We start from the raw sequence: 17,555 nt of genomic DNA on the forward strand, positions 1-17,555 counted from the left end.
CTCTCTCTCTCTCTCTCTCTCTCCATTCCTCCCTCCCTCTTTCTTTCTTTCTTTCTTTCTTTCTTTCTTTCTTTCTTGGGGGTGGGGCAAGTGTAGGGGTGAGGGGAGTGGGAAGCTTGAAGCAGCTGCCGCTTTGAGGAGTGGGAATTTTTATTTTAGTTCTTTTAGCTCATTCTTTGAAATAAGGATGCAATATGGAATCAAATTTTGATGACAGTGAAGTAAAAGGGGAAAATAGTAGCAATTTTCTCTTCTGAACATGCCCTATTTAATGGAAGGATGTCAAGGTGGAATTTTATCCAGAGGAGAGAGGGCCTGGTTCCTAGGGACACATGGTCAATTGAGATGCCGGGCACAATCTCAGTTTGGGGGTGGTGCCTCTGTTCCCCACTGCCTCCCCATCTCCCTCCCCCTCCAGGGTGGCTGTCAGGGCCCTGGTCATGAGGCAGGGAAAGACTGAATGTGTCTTCCTCATGTGGCACCAGGATGGACCCTCCTTGCTTTGTGCTTGGAGGTCTCAGCTTGCATCAGGATTCTAGAGCTAGGACCCCAGGGAATCTGGTGTTAATTAGGGTTATAAAATCCTGCCCAGCTGCTGCTGCTGCTGCTTTTGTATTAAACCTAGGAAGCTGAGTTTCAGTTGGCCTGAAGCTGGATGTGGGGGTAGTGGGGGATGAGAGAGGGAGGGGACAGGGCTGAAGTGGGAGCTGGAAGGATGCAGCGCTCAGGGTATCAGGCCTGGCCCATTGTCTGAAAGCTCAGGGAAGACAGGGGTAGAGAAGGGGAGGGACATTCTTAAAGGACATTGTTGGGGGTGGGGAAATGCCACATTCTCACTCCAGAGACTCTGGTTAGAGACAGTTACCCGAAAAGTTTATCAGACCTGTGCTGCGTGGAGTCAGGATGCCTGGGTGGACCACAGCTGCCAGGGCCACGTCTCCACCATGGAGTCCACCCCCTAGGTGATTCATCTTATATTTCTGGGAACCCAACACCCCCACCCCTGCGCCTGAGTCCACCCCTAACATCCAGCTTCTCCTCTATTGCTCTGCCAAAACCTCCTTCACTTTATAATAGGCAACACAGATGAGACACAGACATACCTCAAAGGGCCATGCATCTATAGACATCTTATCAGACATGCAGCGACACTGGGTGACCTGCTGCTTGTGAACACCATGTGTGCTCACCTGGGACACCTACAGGCTTGCACATCACCTGTGGGTATGAAAACACTCAGCTACACAGTCATAAAAGTACACCCAGGTGAGGTCATTACAGTTGACATAGGCTTTGTACAGGGAGAAACACACTGGGCTTGCCCTGGAGTCTTCCCAGCCTCCATCTATGAAACTCATGCTCGGTCAATCAAACATATGAACAATTCAAGACTCTGGAGTCCTCACCGTGAAGTCAAAGCAGAGGGGGCAAGAACAGACCTTGCTGCCTTTGGGTACTGCACAGAACGGAAAGCAATGTGCAGGGCAGCCCCAGTTTCTAAAAGCTTGTGGATTTTGGGAGGTCTGAAGGGGTGGCAGCTTGGGTCTCTTGTTCCAGCACCCACCTATCCTATCCACAGATGCTGCCCAAGGCCTTGCCTGCCACCCCCCTTCCTTCCTCAGCTATGGCTCTGAAATAATTAGCAATTCTGCTCGACAACACGCCGGCCCGATGGGATAATAAACTCCAACATCTGTCAGAAGAGCGAGCTCCTATGGAATTGCCAAGAGAAACATTTTTTCTCCTCATTCAATTCACATTTAAATCGAAAACAACCCCTCCAAGTCTGCACCAGGCCTGCGGCGTGGGGCTCCGGGAGCCCACAAGCTGTTCTGGGGCCTGCAAAGAGGCTTGGACGAGTGGTGATCACTCACTCAAATTAACAAATCATTTTATTTAGAAATGAAGATTTGTAAGTGATGGATGGCTTCAGGGTCATCGAGGAGGGGAGGAAAGGCAGCCATGGGCCTGGCTCATGTGCAGGATGGGTACCCCACGATTCTCCTGCAGAAAGGCCTCCTGAAGAACACAGGTCAGGAAGTTGACACTCTCCATTTTCACAACCAGCAGGGAGCTGGGCAAGCTAGGAATTATGCTGCCATTCTGTTGGGGCCAGGAGCCAAGCAAATGTCCAAAGTCTCCACTTGTTTCTGCTGGCCTGAGAAGGACAGAGGCTTAGCTCTGAGGCAGTCCAGCCAGGCTCTGCCCAAAAAGGAGTCTCCCGGGTCTGCAATTTCACCTCTTGTCTGTAGGAGGTAGTGTGCCAAAAAGCCCAAGCTCTGTATGAATCCAGGGTATAGTTTGGCTATTCATGAGCCAATACATTACACTTTTTTTTTTTTTGAAGAACCGGGGATTGAACTCAGACCCTTGCACTTGCCAGGGAAGCACTTATCCTACTGAGCCGTCTCCCTGGCCCATACATTACACTTCTGAAACAGGAATTCTGGAGACTCAAGTTCCAGAGATGCAGACTCACCATGTGTACAATGAAGGACACAGACTTGGGCCCTTTAGCAACAAGGACCTCTGAAGACTAGGTATCATATACTGATAAATGAAAGACAGATTGCAAAAACAAACCACAGTTCTGGCTATATGCCCTTCTTGGGGTCTTCACAGCATCCTTATCTCTTCTTTCATACCCCTCCTTAGGGACCCTGCAGGACCTGTATGAATCCATCAGGTCCCTTTTCTAGATTCACATAGTGCCTGTTTCCTCATCAAAGACTCCACTCCTCTGTCCTGTAATTTCCCAATGGGTTGTAAACTCTCAGAGGCAGGAACAATGTTGCTCATTCCATCCTGGAAGCCCCCATGCCCAGAACTTGGTAATTATTTCATGACAGAATGAGTGAATATAAGAACCATGGCTATACAGACACATGCATAAGATGGGCTCATTAAATGTTGAATTATTATGATACACGCTCATATTTCCATGGTTTTGCATATGCTTTTCCTTCTACTCAGAATGCTTTTCCCCTTCTGTCTGGCCAATCATTCCCTGCTTCTCACTGCCAGCTCAGACCCCTTCTGTCTGGGCCTCTTCCAGCTTAGTTTCCCTGCTCTGCACCCATCACAGCCAAAGTTACAGTGAGGCAGAAGCCAAGCTGGTTTACAAGACTGTCCACTCTGGTCTCGGTTTTCTTGGGGTCATTTGGGGCCTGATTCCTCTTTGTCCCTCCTTGGGTTAAGGCTAGGCATATGTGGGGCTTAGGGCTTCACTCACCTCTGGGAGATTGCCAGTTGGAAATGCTACTGAGACACTCCTGGAGGACGAAATGAGTTGCAGAGGGTGAAGAAGACAGGAGACAGGGATAGAGGGATGAGCTATGTGAACAGGGAGTAGCAGGATGGCAGGAGAAATGTTGGGCTAGCAGTAGGAGCCTGCTAGGAGCCCATGCACATCTATCCAGCACATGTCTGACTATTCCTGCATTTCCCAGCCACATGATAGCCACCCACAAACTTGGAAGTGCACTTAGAATTTACTTTGCTGACATCAGTAATTACTCAGGGTGACTAGCAGTGGGGCAAGCCAAGAGGATCCAAATAGCCCGCTGTACCCACTCTGTACCTCTTACCACCTGCTCACAGGCACCCCTTGGTATGTGCTGCTGGGCATGGGGCAGATTTCTGCAGAGCTAGTGGGAAGCTGCTGCTCACTTGGGCTCCTGGCAGGAGCAGGGCTGGCCAATGGGGAGAGGAGAACTCACAGATCCTAAGGAAACACCTCCTCCCCACTGCTTTCATCCCCATTAGGTTTGAATTTGGGGATGTGGAGTAGGGATACTGACACCTTCTCTTTGTCTTCTGAAACCCTGTTAACACTATTACATCGGTCTAGATTGCTGATCCACTCTCTGAATCTCATCAGGACCAGGTTTACCTCTGTCACTGTGGAATCCACAGCAACAAAAGTAGGGTCCAGCACACAGTAGATCCTAGGTGTGTACTTGGAGAATGAATGGGTGGATAGAGGCTGGCATGATGGGGTTTAGGGAGGGCCGAGATGTGCTGCAGAGAGAGGGGAAGAGCTCCCATCCCTACCCTTAGCAGGTCTGAGAATTCATGAGCCTGCAGAGGAGCAGCCAGGAAAGATGATAGTGCTAGGAGAGACAGGACCATATTTGGCTTTTATTGGCCAGAAAAGCCTTAGACCTCCATCCTTTGGGAGATACACAAACTCTTCTGCTACAGTCAACCTACCCTGCCCTTTCCAGAGCCACAGAGTACCTGCAGAAGAGGTAGGCACTGCCTGGCACTGCACAGGCCAGGACACCTGTACCAGCACACAGTCAGTACCTGACATGCCTATAAAACAGATGAGTAATACCTTTGCCTTACTCTTGAGGTAGCCAGGGCTTCCAGTGCCTGAGGGCTCAATCTCTGCATCTGGTATTCAAGGGCCCCACTTCTCCTTTTACCTTCTCTGCCCTACACTGCTCCTGCTCCACTCAGTCTCTTGTGCTGTGCCCTTGTGTGACCAGACTGCCCCTCTTCCCAGCCAATTCTAATTTTACCCATTGCCAAATCCTGCCACAGTTCACCCCCCTCTGTGAAGACACCTCTGGGTACTCCCAGGGTCAACTGCATTGGCCTTGGGGTCTGTGAAGCAGGGCAAATTCAGGGAACCTCAGGAGGTGTCAAGGACAGCCTGGAGAATAAGTGTGGGGCCCCTGGGCATAGGCCCTTAGGGCTGACACTTCCATCTTAGCCCCTTTCCTGTCCCCAACCCATGTTCACAGCAGCTGCTGTAGGCTGGTGAGAGGAGTGCAGGGGAGGGGTGGTGCCCTCTTCTCTCTTAGCTGGGCATGGCCAGGGTCTTGAGTCCTTGAGCACTTGGGGGCAGGGAGGGCAACCTGACCTCTGCTCTGGAGGTGGGAGAGAAGCAACCTGTTGGACAGCATTTCAGGGTAGTACATGCCATGGATATACCTGATGAGTCTGAGTGTAGGGGTGCTTTGGAGGCTGGACCTGGAAGCTTTCAGGGGAGGTGTTCTTCCTGTGGAGGTGTGGGAGAGGTGAAAGGAACACGGGCCATGGTGACTCAGTCCCCCTCCAGGGCCAGGTAGGGTTATGGGAGAGGGAACCTATGCTGCAATTCTCCAAAACAGGGATCTGAGGACATGGTGGCATTGCCCTTTAGAGTCAGGAACAGGTTAATGATCACTGCTTGGGACAGAGAGATAGGCCGCCCCCTCCAGCCCCATGATTAGAGATGCTGTTCTGGTTTCCTGATGTCAAGGATCTATGTCTCTGGCATCCCTGGGGCCCTGATCTTGTGAGCCAGAACCTGACACTGTGCCTGTGAGCTGTGAATTGGGAATTCTACACATGAAGCTTTGGTGACCCAGTTTGGGTCTCAAGGTCAAGACACCAATTGCAGGTTACATCCCATCTGAACAGTAACCTTGTGGGTACTCCCTGCATCTGACCCCAAGGCCACTCGAGTTACTAGCAGGGACCTCTTCCACTCTGGATAGGCTGGGCTCACTTAACAGGCATGTGCTGTGTCCTTAATAGGAACGTGATGGCAGTGCACAGAGCTGGTGCCATCCCCACGTCCCGTGTGACACACAGGGTGGAGGTCTTGGAAAGGCCTCTGCTGCAGAACTGGGAAGCCATAGAGGATGGCTAGGGGCAGAAGGTGGCCTCCTTCAGGGCCGGGCCCTGGTACCCCAGGTCCACCATTGAGATGCAGGGAGGTTTGACCGCCACTCCTCATCTGCCACCCCTTCCCCCAGCTCTCCTTCTAAGAGGGAAAAATCACAGGGAAGCAAACCTTAGGTAGAGAAAGGAGAATGTTTTTAATTAAAAGTTTAAGAGAATTCACGTCCCGAGGGAGTCTCAGCAGGAAAAGGTGGGGAGACAGTTGTGGGAGAGTGGGAAAGTAGGCCACGCTAGTGGAGGGCTGTGCGCCAGCTTTCAGCTGCCTACCCAGGTACCCTTAGAGCAGGCTCCGCGAGATGCAGGCTCCTAGATACAGCCTCTTGGTCTCCACTTGGAGAATAGTAGTGAGCTTGAAGGAGTGGCAGGGTCAGGGCAGCACCAAGCTCAGACTAAAACAGCATAAACTGGGTTACTCTTCCCTTTGTCTGGTCCTATGTCTGCAAGTGGAAAGGTCAGATATTCCAGCTCCCAGGAAGCAAGATGAGGCCTGGTGTGCCCTAGCTGGGTGCCCCATTCGGCCAAGGCCCGGACCACGTTTAACCTACTGGGGGCCTCTACGTGTACTCTGTCCACAGTCCATTGCCCCTGCCTAATAGCTGAATTGTGAGGCAATCTGGGTATCCTGCCTTTTGCCTCTGCCTACTTGGGCCTGGCCTTCCCACTACACAAATGACCATCATGTGTCAGGCTGTGGGCTATCAACATCACTAAGTAGTCCATTAGTCTGAGCCCAGCTTGGGTCTGAGCAGTCCCTAGGTGTGAGCTGTGTGCACAGGCTTCTTGGTTAGGGCTCAATTAGGTCTGCACCATCCCTTCTTGGGTCTGGGAGGGTTCTAACACCATCAGGCCCAAGCTGCTGGCCTCATCTCCACACCAAGCTGGGGCTGGGACCCGTGCTGAGGGGGCGTGTCAGTGCCCCTGGGTTGTGCACCACAGCCGCCCTATGGAATGGTCCCATGGCCAAAAATCTTCTCCCCCATCCTCTCCTACTCTTTCCTGGGAAGAGGAAAAAAGTGAAGAGAAAAATATGACAGATGCAATATTTTGCAAAATGAGCTAATTACACGGTAGTCACACAGGGAGATGAGATTAACAGAAGAGTATTTGATAAAAAAAAGCCCAGATATGCACATGGGTAGCGGAGAAAGGTCAGAATCATTACTGGGAATTGTAGAGCCCCTGGTATTCTTGACTGGGCCTTGGAGAATGGAGGAAGCAGTGTCCCTACTTAGGTCAAAGTCACAAAGATGACTGTCACTATTGCCCATAGGCTATGCAAGACGGACATTTTTATCCTCTTTACATGTTTTTTAATTACCTGCCTCCCCTGGGGACAGGATATCCCAACTCCCACATGGCTGAGAGTCAGTTCAGATGCTCCTATTCCACGGCACTTTCCTCCCCAACCCTTTGGCTCTTAGCACCACAGGGATAGGAGAAAGCTCATCTAAATAACAGTCTCAAGCTAGGCCCTGAGGGCCCCAGTGCAGGCCTCCAAGAGTCTATGCAAACGCAGAAAAGTGCAGGATGCAAGAACTCCAGGCAGGAACATGCATGTGGTGCTAAGCCTGCATGGGACACTGGGATGTGAGTCATGTGAAAGGTGGTGCCCTCCCACCCTTGGGACTGTACCCCATCAGCTTACTTTCTGCCTTGCTCCTGGGAGGGCCAGCAAAGCTCTGAGGAAGGCAGGCTGCAGGCAGGTGGGCAGTGCTGCCCACTTCTCAACCACCTCCTTGGCCTTCTCAGCCTGAGCATGCGCAAGATCCCCTGCCCCATGTGCCATCTTCACCCATGCTCTTCAATACCAGCTGTCATGGACTCCCCTCTTTTACTCTTCAGTGACTCCCTCGCTGCCTCCCTTATCCTGAGACTCCTCACTTCACTGCACTTTCTGACAACTGTGATGGCTGTCATCCTGAATGCCCCAATTCTTGTGTCCCCTAATTCAGAGTTCTAGCTATCTGGTCCTGCTTCCCGGTGCTAGTGAGGCAGCAGCCATTCTGGACTCTACTGGATCTCCCATTTCTCCTATACTGTTCCCTCTTTCAGAATGCTCTTTTCTTCTGAGGGGCAAAATGCCTCCTTTCCTGCAGCCATGACCCCAGTGTCATGTTGTACTTGCAGATAACTGGGAAACCTTTCCATGAAATCCCAAAGTGGGGTAAGTGAGGTGATCTTCCCTGACACGCCTTCTCCTCCTCCTGGAGCCAGAAGTCCAAGGTGTAAGTAAGCTCAGGAAAGCTTCAGTCTCTCCTCAGGGCACAGCACAGCTGCAAGCTGCCAAGTGTCAGCTTACAGGGACCCTCAGTAATCTCACCAGGTGGACTTCTATCAACCATCTTGTGGGTAAGAAAACAGGGGCGAGAAAGGAAGTCACCAGAGAAGGCCATACCTCTGATGTGCTGGGACTGGAGCTGTAGCCAGTGCCTCTTGCTCTGGTTGCCCCACTCTGGGAAAGTTATCCTCAAAGGCTCACTTCTGGAAACTTATTCATAAAACAGATGGACCTCCTTTCGGGTCCTGTTTCCTTACCTCTCTCTTCCATCCACACTCAGCAACCTCCCTGGGGCTCTCTGTGGCCTGCACCTGTGGGGGCATCAGTTTGTATGGTTCACTGCCTCCTCAAGTTCTCTTCTGGAGTTCCCATCTCCTTCCCTGCCCCTGCCTTCTGCCTACTTGTCTGTTCATCTGGTCATCCACTGACTGCTCAGTCCTCCTCTCCTGAGAAGCTGCCAGACAGAGGCTAGGGCTATGAGGGAGGAGTCAAAGGGATCATGCACAGAAGGCTGGGAAGTCCTACACTTTGCTTTCAAAGGCTTTAGGAATGCCTCTGCCAGAAAGTGCTCTGGCTGTGCTTAGGGGAGACTGACCTCCTTGCTGATCCTTTCTAAATCCTGCTCCCTGCCTGGGGCTGCCCTTGTAGGCTCCGGATACGGTGCAGCCCACACTTGGCAGTGAGTAGGTCACAGGTAAGGAGTTGCCCATTTGCCCATTGGCCCTGCTCTTGCCTGGGGAGGGACTGGACCCTGGACACCCAGGCAGCTGGAGGATGGGGCCTCATGCCTTTAGCTATCATTCTAACTGGGCTCCAGCTGGTGTTGACACAGCAAACACGACGTGACTTCCATTTGCTGAGAAACAGAGTGGGCAAACAGGCAGGCTGCAACAGAGGGCGAGCAACCGTGACCAGGCTCTCAAACAAGAACCCTAAGACTGCCAGGAACAGGAACACAGAACAGTCAAGGAAGTGTGACCCACAGGACAGTGTGGCCCACAGAGGGTCAGGGCTGGCAGGGAACTGGTTAGTCCATGTCAGGGGATCCCCCAGGAGCACGCCTTCAATCAGAGGGACCAAGCCCGGGCTCCAACTCTGATGACAGACCTCTAAAGCCACATTTATTCTCACTCTACAGGTAGGGAAACAGACTGTCAAGGGCTTGAGGCTGCTCAAGTTAGAGTGGGTGAGGTCAAGAGCCAGTCTCACACACCATTTGCTGTGATGCACCTATCTGAGTGGGACTCATGTCACAGGTTCTTTTTGGAGACTATGTAGGAGGTGGTCAGTGGGCCAGGTCTCAAAACCAAGGAGTCCAATACATGCCTATGCCTCAAGAACCTCCTCGCAGTGCACCTGCGCCTGCACTCTGCAGAGCCAGGCCAGCGGGGAAGACCCACCTCTGCAGCCATGCAGCTGCCTGCCTTTGCTGCCAGGAAGAGACCATGTGACTGCCTCTGGCCTCTGCACTTAGCTGCTCCCTTCCTGCTGCCTGGCTAAATCCTCGCTCTAGGTTCCCTAGCTTTACCTCCCGGCTCCACACTTCATGGCATGGATATATCACTATCAGCCTCAGCAGACTGAATGCCTCAAAGGAGAGTCCTGTGGGCCTTTTCCTACTGTCCCTGGTAACCTAGGACACTGCATGGACACAGCAAGTGTTCAGTGTTGCCTATGCAGAGGCTGAAGCAAAGGTCTCTGAGGCACCTGGTATCACATGACCCAGTAAACTGGTTCCAGAAAACCTCTACTGGGCAGTTGAGCCAGTCTAGACGTGGAGAAGACAACTAGGGCGTCCCTGAGGGGCCTGAGGGCTCTCACCACCTCTGCACCTGCCACTCAGGGCTGGGTCTGCGGTGCCATCTGCACCAGCACCCTTGAGATTGGCTCCTTTCTCCCATGGGCACTGTCTGCGCAGGTAGGGGAGGCTCTGCTTGCTATGTACACTATTTTCAAGCACACAAGATTGAGAGAGAGCGAGACCAGCTGCTCCCAGAGCCATGCTTTGAGTGGACCATGTACGCACATCCATAATCCTCAAGGACACAATGAACCCTACCCCCTGCCTTCTTCACCTCCACCTCCTCTCTCCCGTGCAGTGGAAACTGAGGCACAAGCTGAACCTTCTGGGCCCCGTTCCCAATATTTCCACTCATCATCTTAGCAAATTCACCCTCACTGCTGACCAGTGCTCAGTTGGGAACTGCCGAGATGCTTTCCTTGCTCTACCTTTGAAAACTCTTCCTGCTTCCCTAAGACTCAGCTCACATGCCACCCCTTCTAGGTTGGCTTCTTAGTCTTGTCTGCTCCATGTTAGCTGTCTGCACCCCAGCACCCCACCACCTGCTGTCCATCGCCTTGAAGTCTGGGACCCTGGAAGGAGGGCTCAGTCTGGCTAGCACACATCGATCCTCCCCCAGCCCTTGAACACGAGTTCAGGACAAAGGGCCAGATGCTATTAAAACTCAATTAGCTTTCTCACTTCCCTGATCCTAAATTAGTCTGATTTGTCCCTGTGGCACCTGCAGGCCCTTTGCTTGCTCTTCCTAGTATTTTTCCCCTTTGTGTCAGCTAGGACTCCCAGGGAGGTGGGCAAAGCAGGGGGCTCCCATTGGTGTAGGTCTTCTCTGAGGAGGGAACCCAGGGATAGTCTCCCCGGGCCAACCTTTGGCACTTACCTGCATTTGGTCCTTTGCCTCTGCCATTCAGCCACTGGGGAGAACTTGGCAGCAATGTGCGTATCTGATCAATCTGCTAGGCTCTGTGAGTCTCAGAGAAGTTTCCCTCAGACCCTTTCTTTGGCTAACACATGATGATGACCCTTCCAGGGCCCCATAACCATGGAAGAGGTCCCAGTAAGGGCCCAGGCCAGTCCAGTGCCTCACTCTTTCTGGGCCTGGCAGGTTTGGAACAGGCCCTGGTTGATGACCACTAGTTCAGGAGGTGGGTGAAGATGAGGGGCTAGTATTTCCCCTGAGGACCCCTTGGCTTTGCCCTAGTCATGCCTCACCTCCACTGCCTCCTTCTTAGGCCCAAGGAGGTTGGCTCCTAGCCCAGAAAACCCAGCCTAGAGGCCTTCAAGTGATCCCTGACCACCTGATTGCGATGCTGGCAGGGGAGGCTGTCCCTACATTCATGTCCACCGGTTGCTGGGGCAGCATGTCTTTGTCCAAGGTTCATGCCAACCGGCACCAAGGATTCCTGGGTGTTGGGGGAGTGCTGAGCAGTTTACCTCTTCATCCATAAACACTCAGGCCAGCTCCTCTGCAGAGCCCTCTTTGACCTCCATTCGTAGGCGGTGGTTCTCTGCCACCTCATACTCCCTGCCTCTCCTGGGCATTCACCAGCGATGTTCCCATCCCTACTTCTCTCTGGAAGGCTCTCCCTGTGGAGGGTGCCCACACAGTAGGTGTTGAATGGATGTCCATTTACTAATCCGAAGCTTCTACTCTGCCCCCCCCAACAGCTCCACTGGGTGGCACCTTGCCAGGAAGCAGCTGCACTGTTTGGGTGAGGGGAGAATAATCAGCTGTAAACGCTGCAATCAGGGAGAAAAGGCTGCTCTGGCCCTTGGCGCCCATGCATGCGTCTAATTGGCTCCACGTGTCTGCAACTCCTTTCAAGAGCGGGAAAGTGGAAGGGTCAAGATCTCTTAATGTTCGTAATGGAAGGGAGGCAGAAGCCATTGCTAGCCCCACATAAACTCCTTTTAATTGCTCAGAGAAGGGTGGGCGGAGGCAGCAAGTGCTATAGGATCCCCTGCCTGTCAGCGCACCCCTACTGTGCCTTTCAGAGCTTCCTGAGGCTGCAGTCAGACCCAGATGCTGGGCTCCGCAGAACCAGGGGCCATGGTTCTAGCATCTGTTCCACAAATGTTCACAAGGCTTCTACTCAGCTCAGACATTAGCAGTAGGTGGCACCTGTGGCCTGGTCCTCCCAGGGCCAATCAATGAATGCACCAGTGGACCCAGCTGACCTGGCATCCAGCTGCTTCTGTGCCCAACTTGTGCCCCTTGTCGCCGCCTCCTGGCAGCTTTCCTGATTGTGCCTTTGGACTGAAGGGCTCTTCCTCCTGCTAAGGCTGCCCTACCCCATCTGTGGTCCCTGCTTCTGGGATGTCTATTCATCATGGCTGGCAGTTCTCTGTGCCATCAGATCGGTGGTTCTCAACGGGGGCAACTCTGCACCTCCGGGAACATCTGGCAACACCTGGAGACATTTTTGGTGTGCCACTGTTATCTAGTGGGGAGAGGGTGAGTATGCTGCCAGTGCCCTGCGTGCGCAGAGCGGGTTTCTACAACTAGGATTTATCCAGCTCAATGCACCTATGATACCAAGGCCAAGAAACTGCTGACGAAGCTTTAGAGAGCAGTGAACAGAATGGAACTGTGGACAGTTCTCCCTCCTTACCCAGGGCGCAGCTTGTCCCACAGCCCCTGGCTCCAGCTTCCTGCTCCTTTGATCACCCAGCCTGGAGCCCTGTTTCTGAACAGATCCAGCCACACTGCCAACAATGCATCAGTTTAATTGGGTTAAGTGGCCATTAGCAACAAAAGCAGGGCGGCTGTGTGCAGAAGAAGGGTTTTTAATTTTACTTTTTAAATGATGCTCATTCCCCAGAGGGGCCATGGATGGTGGGAATGCTGCCCACTGGAACCCCAAGAACCAAGGCCAGGGCTATACCTCCCTTTGCCCCATCCATGTGACCATGCTGGTGCTGTGGGAGGGCTGCTTGCTGCTCAAGAAAGAAACTGAGGGAAAAGGACTTGACCAAGATCACTAGGTCATCTAAGACAGTGTCTAAGGAGACCAGTGCCCATCTCCTCTTTCCTCAGCCCTGTCTCCTATGGATGGCAAATGCCATGTGGCCACTAATCTTACCAAAGAGGAAGGGGAAGTATCAGGAAGAAGTTTCTAGGGCTGGGTGCTCAGCTGCCTTAATCTATAGTCTGCTTTTACTCTGAGACCTCTCCTGAGGCTTTGTGCCTCACACGGAAAAACAGAAACAAGAGAAGTAACTCAGTGATTTGTGGGCAATCAGGGGTGCTCAGGTTCACTGTGTGCCTGGTATTTGGTGGGTGCTCATTATGTCTGTCATCTGAAGGGAAAACTGAATCTACACAGAATCATCTGTGGAGTACTGAAAAACACCGATGCCCTGTGGCACCTCTGTAGAACTGGAAGTATTGGGTCTGAGGTAGAGCTTTTAAAACTTGCAGCCAGGACTAAAAAGAATGGCAAAGGGGCAAAGGCAAAGTATCTGAAGAGGTCTTGGCCCCTGGGATGATGCGTGGGCCCTGCTGTGGGGTGGCAGTGGGTACACAAGTAAGGGTGGAGGTTCTGCAGTCCCAGCCAGGCCTCTCAACTGTCTCCACTTGTGGGGAGTTGGAAGAAATAAAGACTTTCTGGGAGCAGGGTTCCAGTCTTCCCATGGATATCTTCAGGAGCCTGCTCTAGCCTGGCCTTGGGATTCCCATTCTTTGGGAATCAAGCTTGTTGAGCCACAATGCCATTGACCTTGTCCTGGAGAGAAGGCTGCCTTTACCTTCTCCAAGGTCATGTTCCTCCCATGGCATGTGTCTCTGAGCCATATAGCAAAGGTGGCAGTGATGGTGCTGCAGGTGGCACAACCCTTAAGGATGCTCTCACACGGTGGCATTTATGAATGACAGACTCCAGTGAGAAGGTGCTGGTCTGTGTGAATTTTATTTCTTTTCTTTTTTTTTTTTGAGATGAGGCCCTGCTGTGTTAACTATCCTGGGCTCAAGTGATCCTCCTATGTCACAGCCTCTTGAGTAGCTGGGACTACGAGCTATGGCACTGGATCTGGCTGTTGTGTCTCTTTTACATAGGGAAAACTTGGGCCTGGGAAGGGACTGACATGGGAGCTCCAGCAGGGCAGGAACAGCCTGCACTCCAGCACAGGGCCTGTCACACAGCAGGCCAGTAGTGAATGCTGGTGACTAGATGCAGGGAGAACACAACCAATACAATTACTGAGAAAGGAGTCCTGTGTCAAGATTCTAGCTAGGAGGGCAGGAATGTGCAGATTTGGGTCTAATTCTGCCCATCAATCTGGGCATCTTCTTATCCTCCTGTGACTCCAGACTCTATGAGAGCAGGCCCTGGCTCAGAGGCCCACCTCCTTAGGTAGGGGAAGTGCCAAGCAGTTCCCCTCCATGTGGCCAAAGCTAAAGGCCCAGCAGGCCTAGGGATGGTGCTTGTCCATGTTGCAAGGCCCTGATCTGGCCTGCTTGTACCTGATTGTTGGCCCTGGAAACTGCCCAGAGCAGCCTAGAGAAACATCTAATTGTCCCTGATTAGAAGAGACAATGAACTTCTGCCCTGTGTTGCTTAGCTCCCTCTTTGCAAGCCCCAAATTAAAATTCCAGACCAGAATAAGGGATTTAAATTGGATTACTGAATGGGGTCCGGGGAGAGAATAACAGAGTGGGAGATGGGGGTTCAGCCCCCTAACACCCCTCCCTCCATGTACACTCAGACTGTAAACATACATGGAAAAGAAGAAAGGAAACAGAACTTGATTAAAAGCAAATTTAAAGCATAATGAAGATCAAATCTCACGTTGAATAATTAAGCCCAAGGAGGGGGGAGGGTAGTTCTCTCTTCCTCTGAGGAAGTGGCCAGGACAGTCTAATAGGCCAGGAGCCAGGGCATCATGCAGCAGGAGGGGTCATTGGACAAGACAGTGCTAGACTCAGTGCATACCCCAGGAGTAATGTGTAGTCAGGGCCTGGCTCAGGGTCAGGGTCTATCAATCTGGGTTCAAATCCTAGCTTTGCCATACTCTGTCTTGACACATGCATCCCCAAGTCTCAGTTCCCTCTCTGTGAAACGGCGGGATCTCTCTCTCATGATTGCTGTGAGAACACCACACGACAGACTCAACACGTCATGATCACTGTGCCTCTTTTCATCATTTCCCCATCAGAAGCCATTAAGTGCTGACCACATACCAGACTATGGGCTGGGCTACAGATGCATGGAAAGGAGACAGACATCTGTCCTGCTTTTCAGGGTGTGGGAAACAGTCCAGACCAGGACTTTAGGCCTCTGGCTGTACGAGGCCCCTCATACCAAGTCATCAGGATTGATTATTTTTCTAGGGTTGGATTAAGAGGCTAGGAACAGGGCTGGTGAGATGGCTCCGTGGTCTAAAGCATCTACTTAGAACAAGCTCAGCTAAAGCACAGGGACCGCGGTTCAATCCCCCAGCACCACATGCCAGCCAGCCCCGCCCCCTGGTGGGCTGAGCTGGCCACACACACACACACACACACACACACACACACACACACAAATAAATAAATAAATAAATTAAAAAAAAAAAAGAGGCTAGGAACAGACTCCAGCACATGGTTCCTGAAGAGGACTGTAGGTGGTTGGGCCCTCAGCTCCCTGTATGCAGGGCTTATTTGTCACTACCACCACTCAAGAGCCCTCTTCCAAAACAACCCAGTCCTGAGGCCCAGGAGTGGCAGCCTCATCATAGCCTGAAGGATGCTACTTCCTGCATATGTCAGAAACACTGTGCCCAAGTTTGGTCTGGAAGGGCTTTACTCTACAAACCAGGCATGGGGCAGCAAAGCTAGGAAGTAGTGTGCAAGTCTAGGAGAGGCAGAGAGATAAAGAACGGGAGAAAGGAGGGCCTGCTTGGGCAACAGGGGCTAATGTGCTGCTTGAGTACAGCTGTCAGACTTGGCTCTGCCTCCTCCCAGTGCAGTCTGATGCCCCAAATTTCTCCCCACTTCTATGATGAAGAGATCTGAATTCTGGAGTGGCTGGGACTTCTGGGTCTGTACTGGGTAGGGGGCCTCAGAGTCTGTCTTCTCTGGATTTCTGGCCACAGGAAGCCAAGCTCTCCCCTCCAATCACACTCGATCATACAGGGACAGGCAGGGGATCTCATGAGTGACAGCAGGGCCCATTCCCAGAGAAGGGGACTCTAGTTGTCTCTTGTGGCCTGGATATGGCATACATAGAGTCATTCATTTTTTAAAAAACTGATTTATTGATTTATAATTCACATACTCCCAAATTCACTCATAGAAAGCATACGATTCAGTGACTTCTAGTGTATTCAGAGTTGTACAAGAGCCAATACAATTTAATTTTATGATATTTTCATCACCACAAAAGAAATCCTATACCTATCAGTAGGAACTTACCCCCACCCCCAGTCTTGGGTAACCACAAGTCAACTTTCCATTTTTGTGGATTTGCCTGTTCTGGACATTTTATATAGAAGGGATCATACTGTATGTGGCCTTCTGTCAGGTCTGCAGTCTTCTGCTCTACCAGCTGAGCTATTGAAGGGTATGACATGTGGCCTTTTATCACTGGCTTCTTTTACTTGGTACAATGCTTTGTAGTCATTCATGTTGTAGAAATTATCAAGACTTCATAGACTTAGCTTGGGTAAGGGCACAGGATTGACACGACATAGGGCAGCAGACTCCTGATAGAGACTGTTCTGCTCCTGTCACAGCTGTCCATAGTCTCCATGGATACAGACCTGCTGATGGCTGCCCCACCTAAATTCAGAGGACCAGGGCCTGTGCAATGACAGAGTGCTGAGACACTGCCCTAGTCATAGTCAGGGACACTCCATTTGCACTCCCCTTGCCGCCCCCCACACCTTTGCCGACACACCCGCTCACCTTCAGGGCCTGCACTTTTCTGTCCAATAGGCTCTCAATGTCCCCTGCCACCTTCTCCACCAGCTTCTGAGGCTCATTCTCTTGCACCTCAAACAGGTTCCGGTTGTCCTTGTAGATCTGGAAGGAAGCAGAGACTAGAGGTGAAGCCAGAGAGGCCTCACATTCCCATGCTAGGGCCCAGCATAGTCTCTCTTTATGATTCAACTTGGCTCAGCCTTCACACACACACACACACACACACACACACACACACACACACACACACACACAGAATTGTCTGTGTGCACAGCTCAAAGAGCACAGGGTACGGTGGCTGTGCTGCTTGTCTACAGGAGAGGCAAGGGTGTGGCTCTATTGCTTGTGTGGCATTAGGGACCAGTATTGACCATGCTGGTGGTCAGCAGTTGTTAGTGATGATCCACAGTATCACCAGCTTCTCTGGGCCTCAGAGTCCTTCCTTCAGGGACCACAAGCACTACCTACTGATTTGTTTAAAGTGGAATAGGGGGCTGAGGATTTGGCTCAGCGGTAGAATGCTTGCCTAGCAAGCTGGAAGGCCTGGGTTTTGTCCTTGGCACCCAAACAAAAAATAAACCTCCCCTAAAAAACAATTCTACTAACTAAAGTGGAATAGTAGGGGTAAGGGTGGGCTGTATGGGAGGAAAGAGGCGGGGTGCTGGGGTGAAGTAGAGCCAATAAGCACACACCACACAGTCACATTCCAACGTGAAGATGTTCTGACACCTGGCAAGTACACATGCATACACACCCACACATGCATGCTTGCACACAGCCACCCCTCTACATTGCCCCAAGCAGCTGCATCCCGTTTGCTGGTGCTGCCCCAGGGCACTGCACAAACTGTACCTGAATTCTGGGTGCCCTGGGGGGCTCTTCTGTCATTCAGAGCACAGAATATG

At 51.8% G+C, this 17,555-nt stretch overlaps 1 protein-coding gene across 2 annotated transcripts in view; it reads right to left on the bottom strand.

Moving 5' to 3' along the window:
* The window catches only part of Cacna2d2 (calcium voltage-gated channel auxiliary subunit alpha2delta 2), a 103,030-nt gene that overhangs the window by 48,602 nt on the left and 36,873 nt on the right, over positions 1-17,555 (bottom strand). For both annotated transcript variants that reach the window (XM_023706169.1, XM_012517699.2), the window contains exon 2: positions 16,636-16,752. In XM_023706169.1, coding sequence (XP_023561937.1) covers positions 16,636-16,752 — 117 coding nt within the window. The remainder of the gene's footprint in view (positions 1-16,635; positions 16,753-17,555) is intronic.

This window comes from Octodon degus, unplaced genomic scaffold (genome assembly GCF_000260255.1).
Source record: "Octodon degus isolate 3935 unplaced genomic scaffold, OctDeg1.0 scaffold00008, whole genome shotgun sequence".
NCBI classification, from domain to species: domain Eukaryota; kingdom Metazoa; phylum Chordata; class Mammalia; order Rodentia; family Octodontidae; genus Octodon; species Octodon degus.